General features: G+C 42.4%; 1 protein-coding gene across 10 annotated transcripts in view; it reads right to left on the bottom strand.

Annotated features, from left to right (window-relative positions):
* Nucleotides 1–15,406, bottom strand: part of LOC135201401 (E3 ubiquitin-protein ligase TTC3-like) — a 409,740-nt gene that overhangs the window by 264,934 nt on the left and 129,400 nt on the right. For all 10 annotated transcript variants that reach the window (XM_064230282.1, XM_064230284.1, XM_064230283.1 and 7 more), the window contains one exon: nucleotides 2,110–2,269. In XM_064230282.1, coding sequence (XP_064086352.1) covers nucleotides 2,110–2,269 — 160 coding nt within the window. The remainder of the gene's footprint in view (nucleotides 1–2,109; nucleotides 2,270–15,406) is intronic.

Genomic DNA, 15,406 nt, shown 5'->3' with positions numbered 1-15,406 from the left:
TTAGCCATGAGATTTGCGAAAAGGCTCATCATTCTCAAAGACAACCTACCTTCTAATGTTCCAAATAGAACAGATTCAAGATTTTTCCCCTCTACCTTCTTAGGTTTTGTTGTTCGCCTTCGCTTATTCTTAGAAGATAGTGCCTTTCTATGTTTTTGAAATAGATATCCATTTGGTCTACCGACCAATTCCTACATTCATCACATCTCTGTTTAATATTACACTGCACCTTCCTACAGCTAATGCAAAGACAATGTCTATCATGTCTGAGTGTACTCATCTGTTTCTTGCAAGCTGTGCAGGACTGGTGGGCTCCTACATCACCGCTGCAGGAGTGCTCCAAAGGCACGGCAGATAAGGCGGACTTCAAAGGGATGGACGAAGGTGCTTTTTTCTGGGGTGTGTCCATATTCAGAAGCAGAGTCAATCCATGTCTTCAATTGTAGGCAAAATCCAAAAGAACAATCCAAATTCATCAACAGAAAATACAGGCCAATTGAAGCTGTGAGCAGGCTACAAGACCAAAACAGTTCGCTTGTACCAGGATGTGTCCTGTCAGACAAGCGAACAAAGAGCAATTGAGTTTGTTGGCCTCTAGCGGCTGCTATTTGCAGCAGTGTTGCCAGTGAGACCTCAGGTAACTCATTTTGACTTGCTTTTACCTGTAGCATTGGTAGCGCTGACAGTTAAAATTAGCCATTTTGTGGGCAAATCTGTGGGGATATAGTTCGGGCTGGTCAGTGACCATGGCTGTTCAGGTGTTCAGAGAGTGTATTGCAATTTATATATTACATCAAGTTTTTGTAATGATTTGCTGCATTTTGTATGATTGTTAATGATTAAATTTGAAATAGATACAATACCGACAAATCCTGCATTCTATGCAGTATTCACCAGGTTAGTGCAAGGAGACTATAGGACATTTTTGTCTAAAGCCAAGAATGGATTATGGCAATGTTCATAAAGAGTATTAAAAAAACCTGTTCACTTTCATAGTTAAGAAGGAATTTCCCACAACCAATCCCAAACACTGAAATATTTATATGGATTTAGTAGGGACAATATACTCTTGTGAAAATTACAATAAATTTTGGTAAATATAAAAAATATTTATGAAATCTTTTACCTCTTCATGCTAGACAGCAGGGACTAAAGTGAACTTTGCAGCCTTAAACCCTTGAACCCTTGACCTAAATAAGTCACATAATGGTCAGGCTGCTCCAACTTTAAATACCAGTCTCGAAGGCAACTTATATAAAACATCAAACCATATCTCCATTTATTAATAAACTTCCCTAAGATTAAGCTCACTTCAGGGCACTTGCCTTTAACATTTTCTCTGATATTGTCAGTGATACTTGCAGTGATTGAAGATTAGTGAAATATGAAAAAATCAGATCACCAATAGTGGAGATAAAACATTTTTCGCACAGATGAAACAAGGTGCTTACCGTTGCATAAACATACAAGCATGACAAGAATGATAAATATCACTGCTTTGCAGGCCATAACACAAGATGTAAACGCAGTCAAAAACCTTTGCTCATCACCATTTGTCATCCCTCTACAAATGGGAACAAAACACATCCGAAAAGCATGAAAAAAGGTATGTATTCCATTTTAATTTATTTCTTTTTTATGATGACTACATCCATCATCAATAAGTCTAGATGTAGTTTTTACATCTCAAACATCACAAATAAGTCAAAGAGTTAACTTAAGACTACAGAATGGTCATTTCAGGACCCCCTGGGCATGATTTGGGCTCTACATGAATGAAATGTTTGCTTACAACTAATGTATGCTAACTGGACAAAAAACTAGACACAACAGGCTACCCTCAGCTCTGTCAAAACAATTTCTAAATCATTCAGCATGTTTTTTACAAGTTTATATATCATAATTTTCCAATTAAAACTTTAATTCTGAGATTTAACAACCTGAAAACCATCATGATTCATCAAGTTTAATCTTCTGGTAAATTGTTTGATTAGATCTTAATGTTATCTAATGGCCACCCACTGATATGACATTTTTCATTGCAAATATGTAATAATATTATAAAATGCTCTCTGCCACCAGTACAAACAAGTCAACATTTAAACTAACCTTTACCTTCCTTTGACTCATATAATTTACTTTCTGCTTCATCAATCAAAATCTGCAGATCTTTGGTATCCCCACAGAGAAACCGACCTCTCAATCCCAATTCCATAGCTTCTGCATACTTTCCTTGTTTTAGTGCAGCCTGGCCTGCTCTGAAGTAGGCCTGAAAAAGCAATATACTTACAATAACAGACATGTACTGTGTAACTTTCATTCATAATTAAGATGAAAACACCAACACTAAAACTTAGGACCTAGTAGTCGCTCAGTCTTTAACCCTGAATAGGTGCGATTGTTGCGCACTACCTGAGGCGTATTTCAAAAGACATGTTTTTCCCCCATAAATTATCGCCTGTGTCAAATCTGGGTGTAATAGACCTGCAGACGTTCACTCTTCTACAAGCTGCAACCGTATTCAGACCTCCCAACGTCTGCTTTAAGTGCTTCCCCCTTTTCTGAGAATCCCTCAGGTCGAGGTTGACCCTCACGCACCTCAAGAGGTATGTGATCGAAAATCAAAGTTATTACATAACAATTTCTCAATGAACAGTGTGCACAGTCATGCGTCTTTGTTGTGTTGGAAACTCTGGCTGGATGGTGTACCTACGCCATGCGTGGCCTTCGGAGTGGCTGAGATGCCATTTATCGCTATACGGTCCATTTTCCTTTGAGTGCCACTTCTTTTTTTCTTTTGCAAAAAGCAAAGATTTTGGGCAAATCACGCATATTGAGCAGTATTCATTCTAAAAGTGCTTTGTAATATTGGAATATGTCGGAGGATGTTGCATCTATAATATGAATGGCCGACACGCCGAATATGGCCATATGGTCCAGTCCCCATCGAGTGCCAGTTTCTGTGTTTTTTTTTTTTTGCAAAGAGCAAAGTTATTATGTACCCAATTCATGTAGGAAAGTGTGGGTAACAGCAAACTAGTATAGTTTTTTTATATTGGAGAATGTTTCAGGATGTTGTGCGTATCATGTGTGTGACTCTGGGAGTGGCTGAGATGCCAAATACCGCCAATAGGGTCCACTTTCCTTCGAGTGCCACTTTCTGGTTGTTTTGCAAAAACAAAGTTTTTAGGTAAACCTTGCATATTGAGCAGTATTTATTCTAATAGTGTTTTGTAATGTTGGAATATGTCGGAGGATGATGTATCTACAATATGAATGGCTTTGTTCATGGCTGACACGCCGTATATATGGCCATATGGTCCAGTCCCCTTCAAGTGTTTTTTTTTTTTTTTTTTGCAAAAAGCAAAGTTATTAAGTACTCAATTCATGTAGGACAGTGTGCATAATATTTAGCTAATTAGTATAGTTTTTTGATATTGGAAAATGTTGTAGGATGTTGTGTATATCATGTGCGTGACCTTTGGGAACTGGCTGAGATGCCATATATTGCCATATGGTCCATTTCCTTTCCAGTGCCACTTTCTGGTTTTTAGCAAAAAAGCACAGTTATTAGGTAAACTTTGCATATTGAACAGTGTTCATGCTAGCATAGTTTTGTTTTATTATTGGAATATGTGGGAGAATAGTGTGTTTTATCGCGTGCATCCCTGGGGCATTGACTGATGCCCTTGTTGCCATATGGGCCGATTCCGTTCGCTTGCCTCTTTTGTTTTTTTTTTTTTTTGCAAAAAAAAAAAAAAAAAAAAAAAAAAAAAAAAAAAAAAAAAAAAAAAAAAAAAAAAAAAAAAAAAAAAAAAAAAAAAAAAAAAAAAAAAAAAAAAACAAAAAAAAAAAAAAAAAAAAAAAAAAAAAAAAAAAAAAAAAAAAAAGAAAAAAAAAAAAAAAAAAAAAAAAAAAGTTATAATATCTAAATTGATGTAGGACAGTGTTTATTATATAACTAATTAGTATAATTTTGTTTTATCATTGGAATATGTGGGAGGATGGTGTTTTATTGCATGCATGCCCAAGGCATTGGCTGAGATGCACTAGTTGCCATATGGTCCGATTCCGTTTGAGTGCTAAATTTTGTGTTTTTTTGCAAAAAACAGAAAGTTATAAAAACTAAATTGATGTAGGACTGTTTATCATAAAACTAATTAGTCTTAGTTTTTTTTTTATTATTGGAATATGTGGGAGGATGGTGTGTTTATCACGTGATTGACCGTGGCATCTCCAGGGCATTGGCTGAGATGCCCTTGTTGCCATATGGGCCAATTCTGTTCCAGTGCTATTTTTTTTTCTTTTTGCAAATAAAAAAAAATTATAACTAAATTGATGTAGGACAGTGTTTATTAAAGTATAACTAATTAGTATAGTTATGTTTTATTATTGGAATATGTGGGAGGAGGGTGTGTTTATCACGTGCTTGCCGGGCGCATTGGTTGAGATGCCCTTGTTGCCATATGGGCCGATTCCGTTCGAGTGCTCATTTTTAATATTTTGCTTTTTTTTCAGTAATGGCTTCGAAGAGAGAGAGAGAGACCACTGGGTGAAGATGCTATCAACGCACTTCTCTATGAATTTGAAAGTGACGTTGAGGACAACCTGGAGGTCCAGTCAGAAGGCGAGGAAGAGGAATCGGCTGCCATCTTTGTTCAGGAGGAGGACGTAGACGACCCAAGTTAGGTACAGGCTGCTGCGTTGGAAGAAGAGGAGAGGGAAGAAGAGGCTAATCCTCTTGACCTTTCCCCGGGGGATGTGGACGACACCGATGGGGGGGAGGGATCGGGGGTTGTTAGTGGGACTGTTCCCATTGTTGTTACAACAACAGCAGCACCACCTACATCTGGTCCCTCAACCTCTCGGGATGAGGACACGCTCACCCCGGTAGAGTTACGAGTAGGAAGAGGAGGAGGGGTGACCTCCAGCCAGCCAGGGGAACTCCTATCCAGTGCATAGGACCTGAATTTGTTGAGGCTCGTGATGGGACCAAGTGGCGGAGAGATCCCAATGCCTCCCACCTATGTTTACGCAAAGGATCGAACCTGGGGGTCCCACTGATGTCAACGCTGGGGTGGTAAGAGTGAGCGACAAATTCTGGCTCTTTTTGTCTGATCCTATGCTAGCGGATTGTCTTATGTTCCAATGATTGACTTGCCCTTTTGAGGAATGATTGTCATCATAAGGGCAATGCTGCCCTTAGAGACATGGACCTGAGGGAACTGGTGGTGTTCATTGGGATCCTGATAATGTTGACTGTACAATCAGACAATCACACCACAACAAGCGACATGTGGGATCTTCAAGAGGGCAATCCTTTGTACTGCTGTACAATGAGCGAGCGTAGTTTTGCCCTCCTAACGAGAGTGATTTGTTTAGACAATTCAGCTACCAGAGCGAAGCAAGCGAGGACAGATCACCTTGCTCTCATTTGCAGTTTTCGATCATGAGGTGGTTAATTACAGGCAAAATTACTCTCCAGGGCCTCATCACACTCTGGACAAGCAGCTTGTGCCATTTAGGGGTCGCTATCCCTTCAGGATGTATATTTCCAGCTAGCCAGCCATTTTTTTTTTTATCTTTTTGTCATTGCTCTTTTATTTATTTATAATTGGTTCTTTGATTATTATATATGTTCTTATAGGAATAAGAATTGAAATATGATATTTTGTGTGTTTATAAAATATAAAACATGTCTCTCTCTCTCTCATACAGACATACAGACATACATACATACATACATATATATATACAGTAGTACCTCGAGATATGAAAGGCTCAACTTACCAAAAACTCAAGATATGAAAGCCAATGAGAAAAATTTTACTGCTCTACATGCGAAAAGTTTTCAAGATACGAAAGGTTTCTGAAAGTCCGAGATTCGCCCGGATAACAATTTTGAAACTCCCGCCGCGCGCCGCCATCTTAGTACTAGTAGACTCGCCACCATCCTCCTGCTCTCCCATTGGTTCCTGATGCTAGTCACCACCATGACATCCTTTTCTCCTATTGGACAGCATCCCTCCCATCATGCATCTTATACGTATACGTGGTGGCGTACCTATCTCGGCCTCTTAGTACCAACATCTCTATCGTACGCACACGGCTTTCGTTCGGTCCGACGATTTCGTTTAGTAACGTAAATTCGTTAGTGATTTCGTTGCAGTATACTATTATCGTGTTGTGCAGAAACTTTATCGTGTTACTTATACGTAAATTACGGAAAGAAGCACATGCTCTCTTTGGAGACAAAGATGGAGATCATCAAGAAGTACGAAGCTGGTATGCGATTGAGTGTGATCGCAAAGGAATACAGCCGTAATCCGTCGACAATAGGCACCATCCTTAAACAGAAGGATACCATCAAAGCAGCTACACCGTTGAAGGGCATCACTATTTTGTCCAGCAAGAGGACCCACGTGCACGACGAGATGGAACGGCTGCTCCTCGTCTGGATAAAAGACAAAGAAATAGCTGGCGATACGGTATCGGAGACAGCAATCGCCCACAAGGCCAGTGCTATTTTCAGCAATTTGATTGCGCAGGCGGAAGACGACGGAGGGGAAGGGACTTCAATGCAAATCCCAGAGATCAAGGCTTAGCATGGCTGGTTCGAGAAATTTCATAAACGAACTGGCATCCATTCGGTGGTGCGTCATGGGGAGGCTGCCAGCTCGGACACGAAAGCGGCAGAAGCATTTAAGAAGACTTTCGACGAGATGATGACCAAGGAAGGCTACAGTTCTCAGCAAGTCTTCAATTGTGATGAGACTGGCCATTTTTGGAAAAAAATGCCTCGTCGGACGTACATCACAGAGGAAGAGAAGAAGCTACCCGGGCATAAGCCTATGAAAGACAGGCTTACGCTCACACTTTGTTCAAACGCCAGTGGGGATTACAAGGTGAAGCCCCTACTGGTGTATCATTCCGAGACTCCTCGAGCCTTCAAGGCCCACAAAGTGCTGAAGGAGAAGCTTCCAGTGATGTGGAGGGTTAATGCAAAAGCCTGGGTAACGAGGCTTTTGTTCACGGAGTGGGTAAATCTGTGTTTCGGCCCGACAGTGAAGAAATTTTTGTAAGAGAAGCGCCTCCCCCTGAAATGTCTGCTGGTGTTGGACAATGCCCCTCCCCACCCTCCTGGCCTCGAGGAAGATATCCTAGCGGAGTATTCCTTCGTTAAGATTCTTTTTCTTCCGCCCAACACCACCCCTCTCCTCCAGCCCATGGACCAGCAAGTGATAGCGAACTTTAGCTACACGAAACATCTTTTCAAGAGATGTTTTGACATCACCAATACCACAAACCTCACCTTGCGTCAATTTTGGAAGGAGCATTTCGACATCGTCATTTGCATCCGACTCATCGACCAAGCTTGGCAGGAGGTTTTGAGGCGAACCTTGAATTCCTTGTGGAGGAAACTCTGGCCTGATGCCGTATCCGCCAGAGACTTCGAGGGATTCGATGTGGGCGAAGCTTGTGCTGCAGAGTCAGAAACAGTTGACGATCCCGAAACTGTTCCCAACCAGATCTTGACAAGATCGTTGCACTCGGCAAGTCCATGGGGCTGGTCGTCGACGAGGACGACATCAACGACCTTCTCGAGGAGCACCAAGAGGAGCTTACGATGGATGACCTGAAGGAGTTGGAGGCCATGCAACATAACGTCGTTCAAGAGGAGTTCTCTAGCAGCGGCGAGGAAGAGGAGGAGGAGCCTATGACAACGGCAGAAATTAAGGATGTTCTAGCCGCTTTTCATAAAGTGCAACCGTTTATCGAAAAAAGACACCCCGAAAAGGCTCACACAGGTCGTATGCTTGCGCAGTTCGATGACGTTTGCCCGAGTCGTTTCAGGAACATTGTGAAAAGTAGGCAGAAGCAATCTTCCTTGGATCGTTATATTTTAAAGAGGCCTTCAGCATTAGCAGGAGTAAGCAAAAAGGAAGAACCAAGTGATAAAAAACAGAAAGTTGAAAGCAAAAAGGAAGAACCAAGTGATTAAAAACAGAACATTGAAAGTAGTGGTGAAGTTGAAATTCTGTATAAAAAAAAAAAAATAAATAAATAAATAAATAAATATGTAAAAGTAAAAAAAAGTTAAAAATAAAAAAGAAAAAACATTTTATTTTTTAGATTTTTGTAAGTTAAGTGTTACAGTTTTGTTAATGTGTTTCGTATATTTTTTAGTTTTATAGTTTTCCTTAAATTTTTTGTTTTCGTAAGTTAAGTGTACGTACGTAATCTGCCGTTTGTCCTCCTCCTCCTCTGCCGCCACTTTCGGAGATAGCCTCACTCGAAAGGTAAGCTTCCACATTTTACGTTACAGTAATAATATTTCTTGTACACTAATATACACTTTATTTACAGGTTTTGCATTTTTATTCTTAACTTAGGTATTGAATGGTTCAAATTGTTGTAGTATTTCATTGTTTATAGGTCAATTTAGCTTTATTATGAAATTTACCGGGGTGTTTTTGGAGGGCTTGGAACGGATTAGCCATTTTACATGTAAAATGTGGTCCAAGATACGAAAACCTCATGATACGAAAGGCGCCTCGGAACGGATTAATTTCGTATCTCGAGGTACTACTGTAAAGGAAAATTGTGAACGGAATCACATAATTTTTTACACAATAAACATGCTGCCAATGTAATGTGTTAAAAAAAAAAAAATATAAGTTCACAATCACAACAAGACCTATCAAATTCATATTTCCACCTAAAAATTATATTTTCATAAAATAAATTTTTAAACATACTTACCTGGTAGTTATATATATAGCTTAAGTCCCTGTGATGTCACAGCAGAATTTCAAAACTCGCGGCAATTGCCGATTGGGTAGTCAGGTGTACCACCTGTGCACCCTCTACCCAAGTACCTGGAACCATTCCAACTATTCCTCAGATCTTCCATGCCCCTAGTCTCTAGAGGGGAGGAGGGTGGGAATTAAATTATATATAACTACCAGGTAAGTATGTTAAAAAATTTATTTTATGAAAATATCATTTTTAAACATCTAACATACCTGGTAGTTATATATATATAGCTGATTGACACCTTTGGTGGAGGGTCAGAGACAGCCAACATTGTTAGAATTGACATAAGAGTTAATGAACAAACTTACGGGTTCGTACCTGTTTAAGGAAGCTGACTTTAGTAATCTCCTGTCTCATTATGTCTGCTTTCCTTAAGAGATCCAGCGATCCACCCAGGGGGCTGAAGACCTCAAGGAGCTGTCAAACCGGTGCATAACCTCTATGTGACAGGACCTCATTCAATACCCTTATTCCGGGCGCTACCAAGGAACGAAATGACCACCTGACTGAGAAAATCAATGACTGTGGAAGACTGCGTCCAGTCTCCACAAACAACCACCAAGGAGAGAAAAAAGGTATTGGGTTTGGGATTGTAGGGGTAGATCCTTCTCCCACTACTGCATTCGCTGCTACGAATGGTCCCAGGGTGTAGCAGTCTTCGTAACGAGTCTATACATTTTTCAAATAGTGTGAGGCAAACACTGACTTACTTCTCCAGAAAGTTGTGTCCATTATACTCTGTATGGACCTGTTCTATTTGAAGGCTACAGAGGTTGCTACTGCCATCACTTCGTGTGCTTTCACCTTGAGAAGATTGAGGTCCGCCTCACTACATTCTGAATGAGGTTCCCTTATAAGGTTCCTAATGAAAAAGGAAAGCGCATTCTTGGACATTTGTAAAACAGGCTTTTTGACAGAGCACCAAAGAGCATCTGAATTACCACGTAAATCTTTCGTTTTCTCTAGGTAAAATTTTAGAGCTCTCACTGGACTTAGGACCCTCTCTAACTCTTCTCCAACTAGATCCGAAAGATTCGGGATCTCGAAAGATCTTGGCCAGGGTAGTGAAGGGGGTTCGTTTTTAGCCAGAAAACCTAGCTGTAGGGAGCATATAGCTTTGCCATGTCTAAATCCTATCGCCTTGCTGAAAGCATGGATTTCACTAACCCTTTTGGCTGTAGCCAAACTGACCAAAAAGAGTGTCTTCATAGTTAGGTCTTTTAACGAGGCCAAATGTAAAGGCTCGAATCTCTCACTCATTAGGAACTTCAGAACTACATCCAGGTTCCATGCAGGGGAGTCCTGTTGTACTTCTTTCGTGGTGTCGAAGGATCGGAGAAGGTCCTGTAGATCTTTATTTTCAGATAAATTCAGTTTTCTATGTCAGAAAACAGCAGCTAACATACTTCTGTATCCTTTAATTGTTGAAGTCGAAAATTTTCGCCTTCTCCTAAGGTATAGAAGGAAGTCGGCTATTTGAGTCACAGAGGTACTGGAAGAGTAAAAAGAGTTGTCTCTGCACCATCCTCTAAAAACCTCCCACTTGGATTGATAGACCTTGATAGTAGAAGCTCTCCTTGCTTTTGCGATCGCACTAGCTGCCTCCTTCGAAAAGCCTCTAGCTCTCGTGAGTTTTTCGATAGTCTGAAGGCAGTTAGACGTAGAGCTTGGAGGTTTTCGTGATACCTTTCCAAGTGGGGTTGTTTGAGAAGATCTACTCTCAAAGGAAGGCTTCTCGGTGTGTCCACCATCCATTCCAGTACCTCTGTGAACCATTCCCTTGTTGGCGAAAAGGGGGCTACGAGAGTCATCCTGGTGCCCTCGTGTGACACGAACTTCCGAATCACCTTGTTTACTATTTTGAAAGGTGGAAAAGCGTACACGTCGAGGTGCGACCAATCTAGGAGAAAAGCGTCTATATGAAGAGACTCTGGATTTGGCACGGGAGAGCAGTACGTCTCCAGCCTCTTCGTCTTTGCTGTGGCAAACAGATCTATGCAAGGTCGCCCCCACGTGCGCCACAGGTTCTTGCAGACCTCTCGATGAAGAGTCCATTCTGTGGACAATACTTGACCCTTCCTGCTTAGGCTGTCTGCCAACACATTCTTCTCCCCTTGGATGAACCGAGTGACTAGGTTCACATTGTTCATCTTTGCCCACTGAAGGAGTTCTCTCGACGTCTCGTAAAGAGACCTCGAGTGGGTTCCGCCTTGTTTGACAATGTAGGCCAACACCATGGTGTTGTCGGAGTTGACCTGCACTACCTTTTGTTTCAACCAACCAACTTATACCGCACTCCTTGCAGGGTCAAAAAAGACTGCCAACAAGCCTTTATTTTCTGGTTTTATATGGAGCTTTCATTTGTTCTTTTGTCCAGGACCCCGAGAACTCCAACTTCCCCAGAGTTGGCCCCCATCCCGACTTCGAGGCGTCGGAAAACAACACTAGGTCTGGGTTCTTTTGTTCTAGGGACAAACCCTCATGAAGTTTGACGGGGTCGTTCCACCAATGAAGATATTGCTTCATTGTTTCCGAAATAGGAATCGACATTGTCTTCAGATCCTTTCATTTGTTCCAATGCCGATTTAGATGAAATTGCAGGGGGCGAAGATTTAGTCTTCCCAAGGAAACAAATTGTTCCAGAGAGGAAAGGGTCCCCAGAAGACTAATCCATTCCCTCACAGAGCACTTCTGTTTGCTTAGGAAGCTTTGAATCTTTCGCAGGGCTTGATCTGTCCTTGAGGCAGATGGAAAAGCCCGAAAATCCAGACTCTGAATCCTCATGCCCAAATAAAGGATTTCTTGAGAAGGGATCAGTTGAGATTTTTCTTTGTTTATTAGAAGTCCTAATTCCTCTGACAGCGTTAATGTTTTCTGAAGATCCTCCAGGCAGCGACTGTAGGAAGGAGCTCTGAGGAGCCAGTCGTCCAGATACAGACAGATTCTGACAGCTCTCACATGCAGCATTCCTGCGACATTGGTCATCAATTTTGTGAAAATTTGAGGCGCGGTGCTTAGTCCGAAACAAAGACCTCGAAACTGGAATACTTCCTCTTTGTATACGAACCTCAGGTATTTTTTGGAGCTCGGGTGGATGGGAATGTTGAAATACGCATCTTGCAGATCTAGTGAGACCATCCAGTCCTCCTTTCTGACTGCTGCCAGGACTGATTTTGTAGTTTCCATCGTAAATTTTGTCTTCTGTACGAAGACGTTGAGTGCACTTACGTCCAGCACTGGTCTCCATCGCCCCCCGAGTTCTTGGGCACCAGGAATAAACGATTGTAGAAGCCTGGTGATTCTACATCCCACACCTTCTCCATTGCTTCCTTTTCTAACAATAGCGACGTTTGCTGTTGAATCGCCTGAATATTTTATTGCTCTCTGTACCTGGCTGATAGATCTATCAGGGACGTTGTTAAAGGTTTTTCTAGGAATGGGATTTTGTACCCCTCCTTGAGTATTTGAATGGACCAAAGGTCTGCTCCTCTTTTTTCCCAAACTTGCCAGAAGTTGGAAAGTCTGGCTCCTACTGCTGTCTGAGGACGAACTTCATCAAACCCTGCTTTGTCCTTGCCTTGATCCTCTTCTTTGAGACCTCTTTCCTGAGGGTCTGAAACTACGTCTGCCAGAGGTAGTTCCTCGAAAGGGCAGAGAAACCTGATGTTTTGGAGCCTCTTCCTTAGCTTTATGTGCTGAAAAGCTAGCAGGAAGTACCTTTCTTGCTGTTTTAGAAACTAGATTTTGAGTAGCCTTTCGTGCTAATGCTGACGAGACTTCCTTAACCAAATCTTGTGGAAAAAGGAGCGGGGAAAGAGGGGCATAAAAGAGCTCTGACTTCTGTACTGGAGTAACTCTGTAAGTCAAATAAGAACAAAATTGAGCCCTTTTCTTCAGGACCCCCGCAGCGAATAGTGCTGCCAATCCATTAGCCCCGTCTCTCAAAGCCTTGTCCATGCACGACATGATATGAACAAGTTCCTCTGTGTCATTGCCTTTAAAAGCTTCCACCTATTTTCCCAAGGCTCCCAGGGTCCAATCCAAAAAGTTAAAAACCTCGAAAGCTCTGAACACTCCTTTGACGAGGTGGTCTAACTCTGAAGTCGACCAAAATACTTTAGTTCTACTCATAGCTGTTCGACGAGAAGAATCCACTAAATTCAAGAAGTCCCCTTGTGCCGAAGAAGGAATTCCCAGACTCATACCATACGCTTGACCTGGAAGCTAACTTTGCTGGAGGAAACGAGAAAACTGTTTTGTCTTGTTCTCTCTTCATTTGCATCCAGTTACCCATCACCTTTAGAGCTCTCTTGGAAGAGCGAGACAAAACCATCTTGGTAAAACTTGTCTTATTAGAAGATTTCCCAAGCGTAAACTCTGAAGGAGGGGAACGAGGCGCAGCTAGAATAAAGCTCTCTGGGAAAATTTCGTTAAAGACTTTCATAAGTCTTTTCAAATCTGACGAAGCATGATGTTCCTTTGAATCCTCTTCGTCTGAAACAAACTCTAAGGGAATCACAGGAGAAAGGGCGATATCAACTTCCCTTTCTTCCGAGTGTCCTTGAATGGAAGTAGCGACGTCTTGCCTCCCGACGTCATGAATGTCAATTTCCTGACGTCCGATGTCACGACGTCCAATCTCTTGACGTCCGCAGCTACAATGTTTCACCTTTCGGCTCTCTGCATCATGACTCTCAGGAGCCTGACGTTCGGCATCCTGCCTTGCGACTTCTTGACGCCTGATCTGGAGGGGTCTAAAATCTTGACGCTCGGCGTCATGAACGTGTTGACGCTCGACTCTTATACGTCCGGCTTCATGATGTATATGTTCTTGAGGTTCGTTTCTTTGACGTCCTGCGTAATGATGTTTAAGATCTTGACGCTCAAGATCTTGACGCTTGGCGTCATGATCCTCTTGATGCTCAGCTCTTTGGTGTCCGGCGGCATGAAGTTTATGCTCTTGACGCTTGGCGCCATGACGCTCGGCTCTTTGGCGTCCGGCATCACGATGTTTATGTACTTGACGCTCGACGTCGTCGAGCCATCTTCTCTTTGCTTGCAGGAAGCCAGATCTTCATGAGGGAAGAAAGTTTGTTCTGCATTTCCTGAATTATATTCAGATCCGGAGCCCCATGCTGAGACCGGTCAGGAGAAGCAGCAACCACATTAGACTCTCTCTCCACTTCAATCAATGAATCATCCGGAGACGAGAACCAACCTGAAGGAGGAGGAGGAGCATGTACAGACGGCATATAAGCGTCTGACATCTGTTTGTCCTCTACCAAAGCAGATGGGTGCCTGTGCGACATCTTACTGCTTTCGGCAAAAGGATCAACCGTGTCCGACGTCTTTCCGCCTCCTACAGAAGCAGATGGCCACCTATGCGACATCTTTCTGCTTTTGGAAGGGGAACTGACATTCTCCAACCTCCCTTTGTCTCCTACCAAAGTAGATGGCCGCCTGTGTGACATCTTACTACTCTTGGCAGAACTCCCTTCGAAATCGGAAGAAAATTGCTCTGGACTGCTCCAATGACTGCAACCTGGAGCCTGAGGAGTCATTTCATGACGCTGTTCGATCGTGGAAAATTTCCTCTTAAGAGGTCTTGACGTAAGACGCCAGCCCCGTTTGGGAGCTGCATCGTCTGATGAAGAGCATACACTTACCTCGCCTTTCCAATGGCGGGGGTGAGCGTCCTGGGAAGCGTCAACAGGAACGCTGGAGGGGACAACTGCTCGAGAGCTAACGCCTCTCGCCTCCCTTCGTCTGTCGACATTCCTTCTCACAAGGGTTGGTGAGCTTGGAAGAGGTCTAGGACTAGGAGCACGACAGGTCCGAGCAGCCGCACCCTCCACTGCACTGATTTTAGCACTAGCACTTTTCAACTCTCTAACATCTGACCACAATTTTGCTCTGTCTTCTGCGAGAGATTCTACTTTCTCGCGCAGAGCTTGAATGGCTACCAACATATCTTTAAGAGTTGGATCATTAGATTTATCATGAGTGGGCTCAGGAAAAACTTCTACAGGGGAAGGATTAATAGGCTCGTTAACACGGGAAACAGAACTATCCCTAGAAGAACGAGACATACTACTTTTACTCCTTCTGATCCTGTCTCTCTCAAGTTTACGTACATAGCGATCATATTCCATATACTCATCATTATTCAAAATTACAAATTCATCACATCTATTATCCAACTCGCAAAGCTTATCTCTACATTTCACACAAATGGAGTGAGGGTCTAAGGTGGCTTTAGGAAGCCGGGTCTTACATCCCCTCACACACTTCCTAACACTCGAAGAGTCAGACATATTAGAAAAGTCAAAGTGATCAAGAAAAGCAAGGGTCGAACCAACAAAATCTAAACAGTACCAAGAAAATCCAAAAAACAAATCCCAAAACAAGCCAAAGCCAAAGTGTACTTCACCAAACTAATTGCGAAAAAATACGGGCGAAAGTGAGCGAAAATCCACGATGTTCACCGAAACAGCAGCAGGGAAGATCTGAGGAATAGTTAGAATGGTTCTAGGTACCTGGGTAGAAGGCGCACAGGTGGTAGTACACCTGACTACCCAATTGGCGATTG

This window comes from Macrobrachium nipponense, chromosome 28 (assembly GCF_015104395.2).
Source record: "Macrobrachium nipponense isolate FS-2020 chromosome 28, ASM1510439v2, whole genome shotgun sequence".
Classification (NCBI taxonomy): Eukaryota; Metazoa; Arthropoda; class Malacostraca; order Decapoda; family Palaemonidae; genus Macrobrachium; species Macrobrachium nipponense.
The sequence above is the reverse complement of the archived record's forward strand: the minus strand, read 5'-3'. Positions and strand labels throughout refer to the sequence as shown.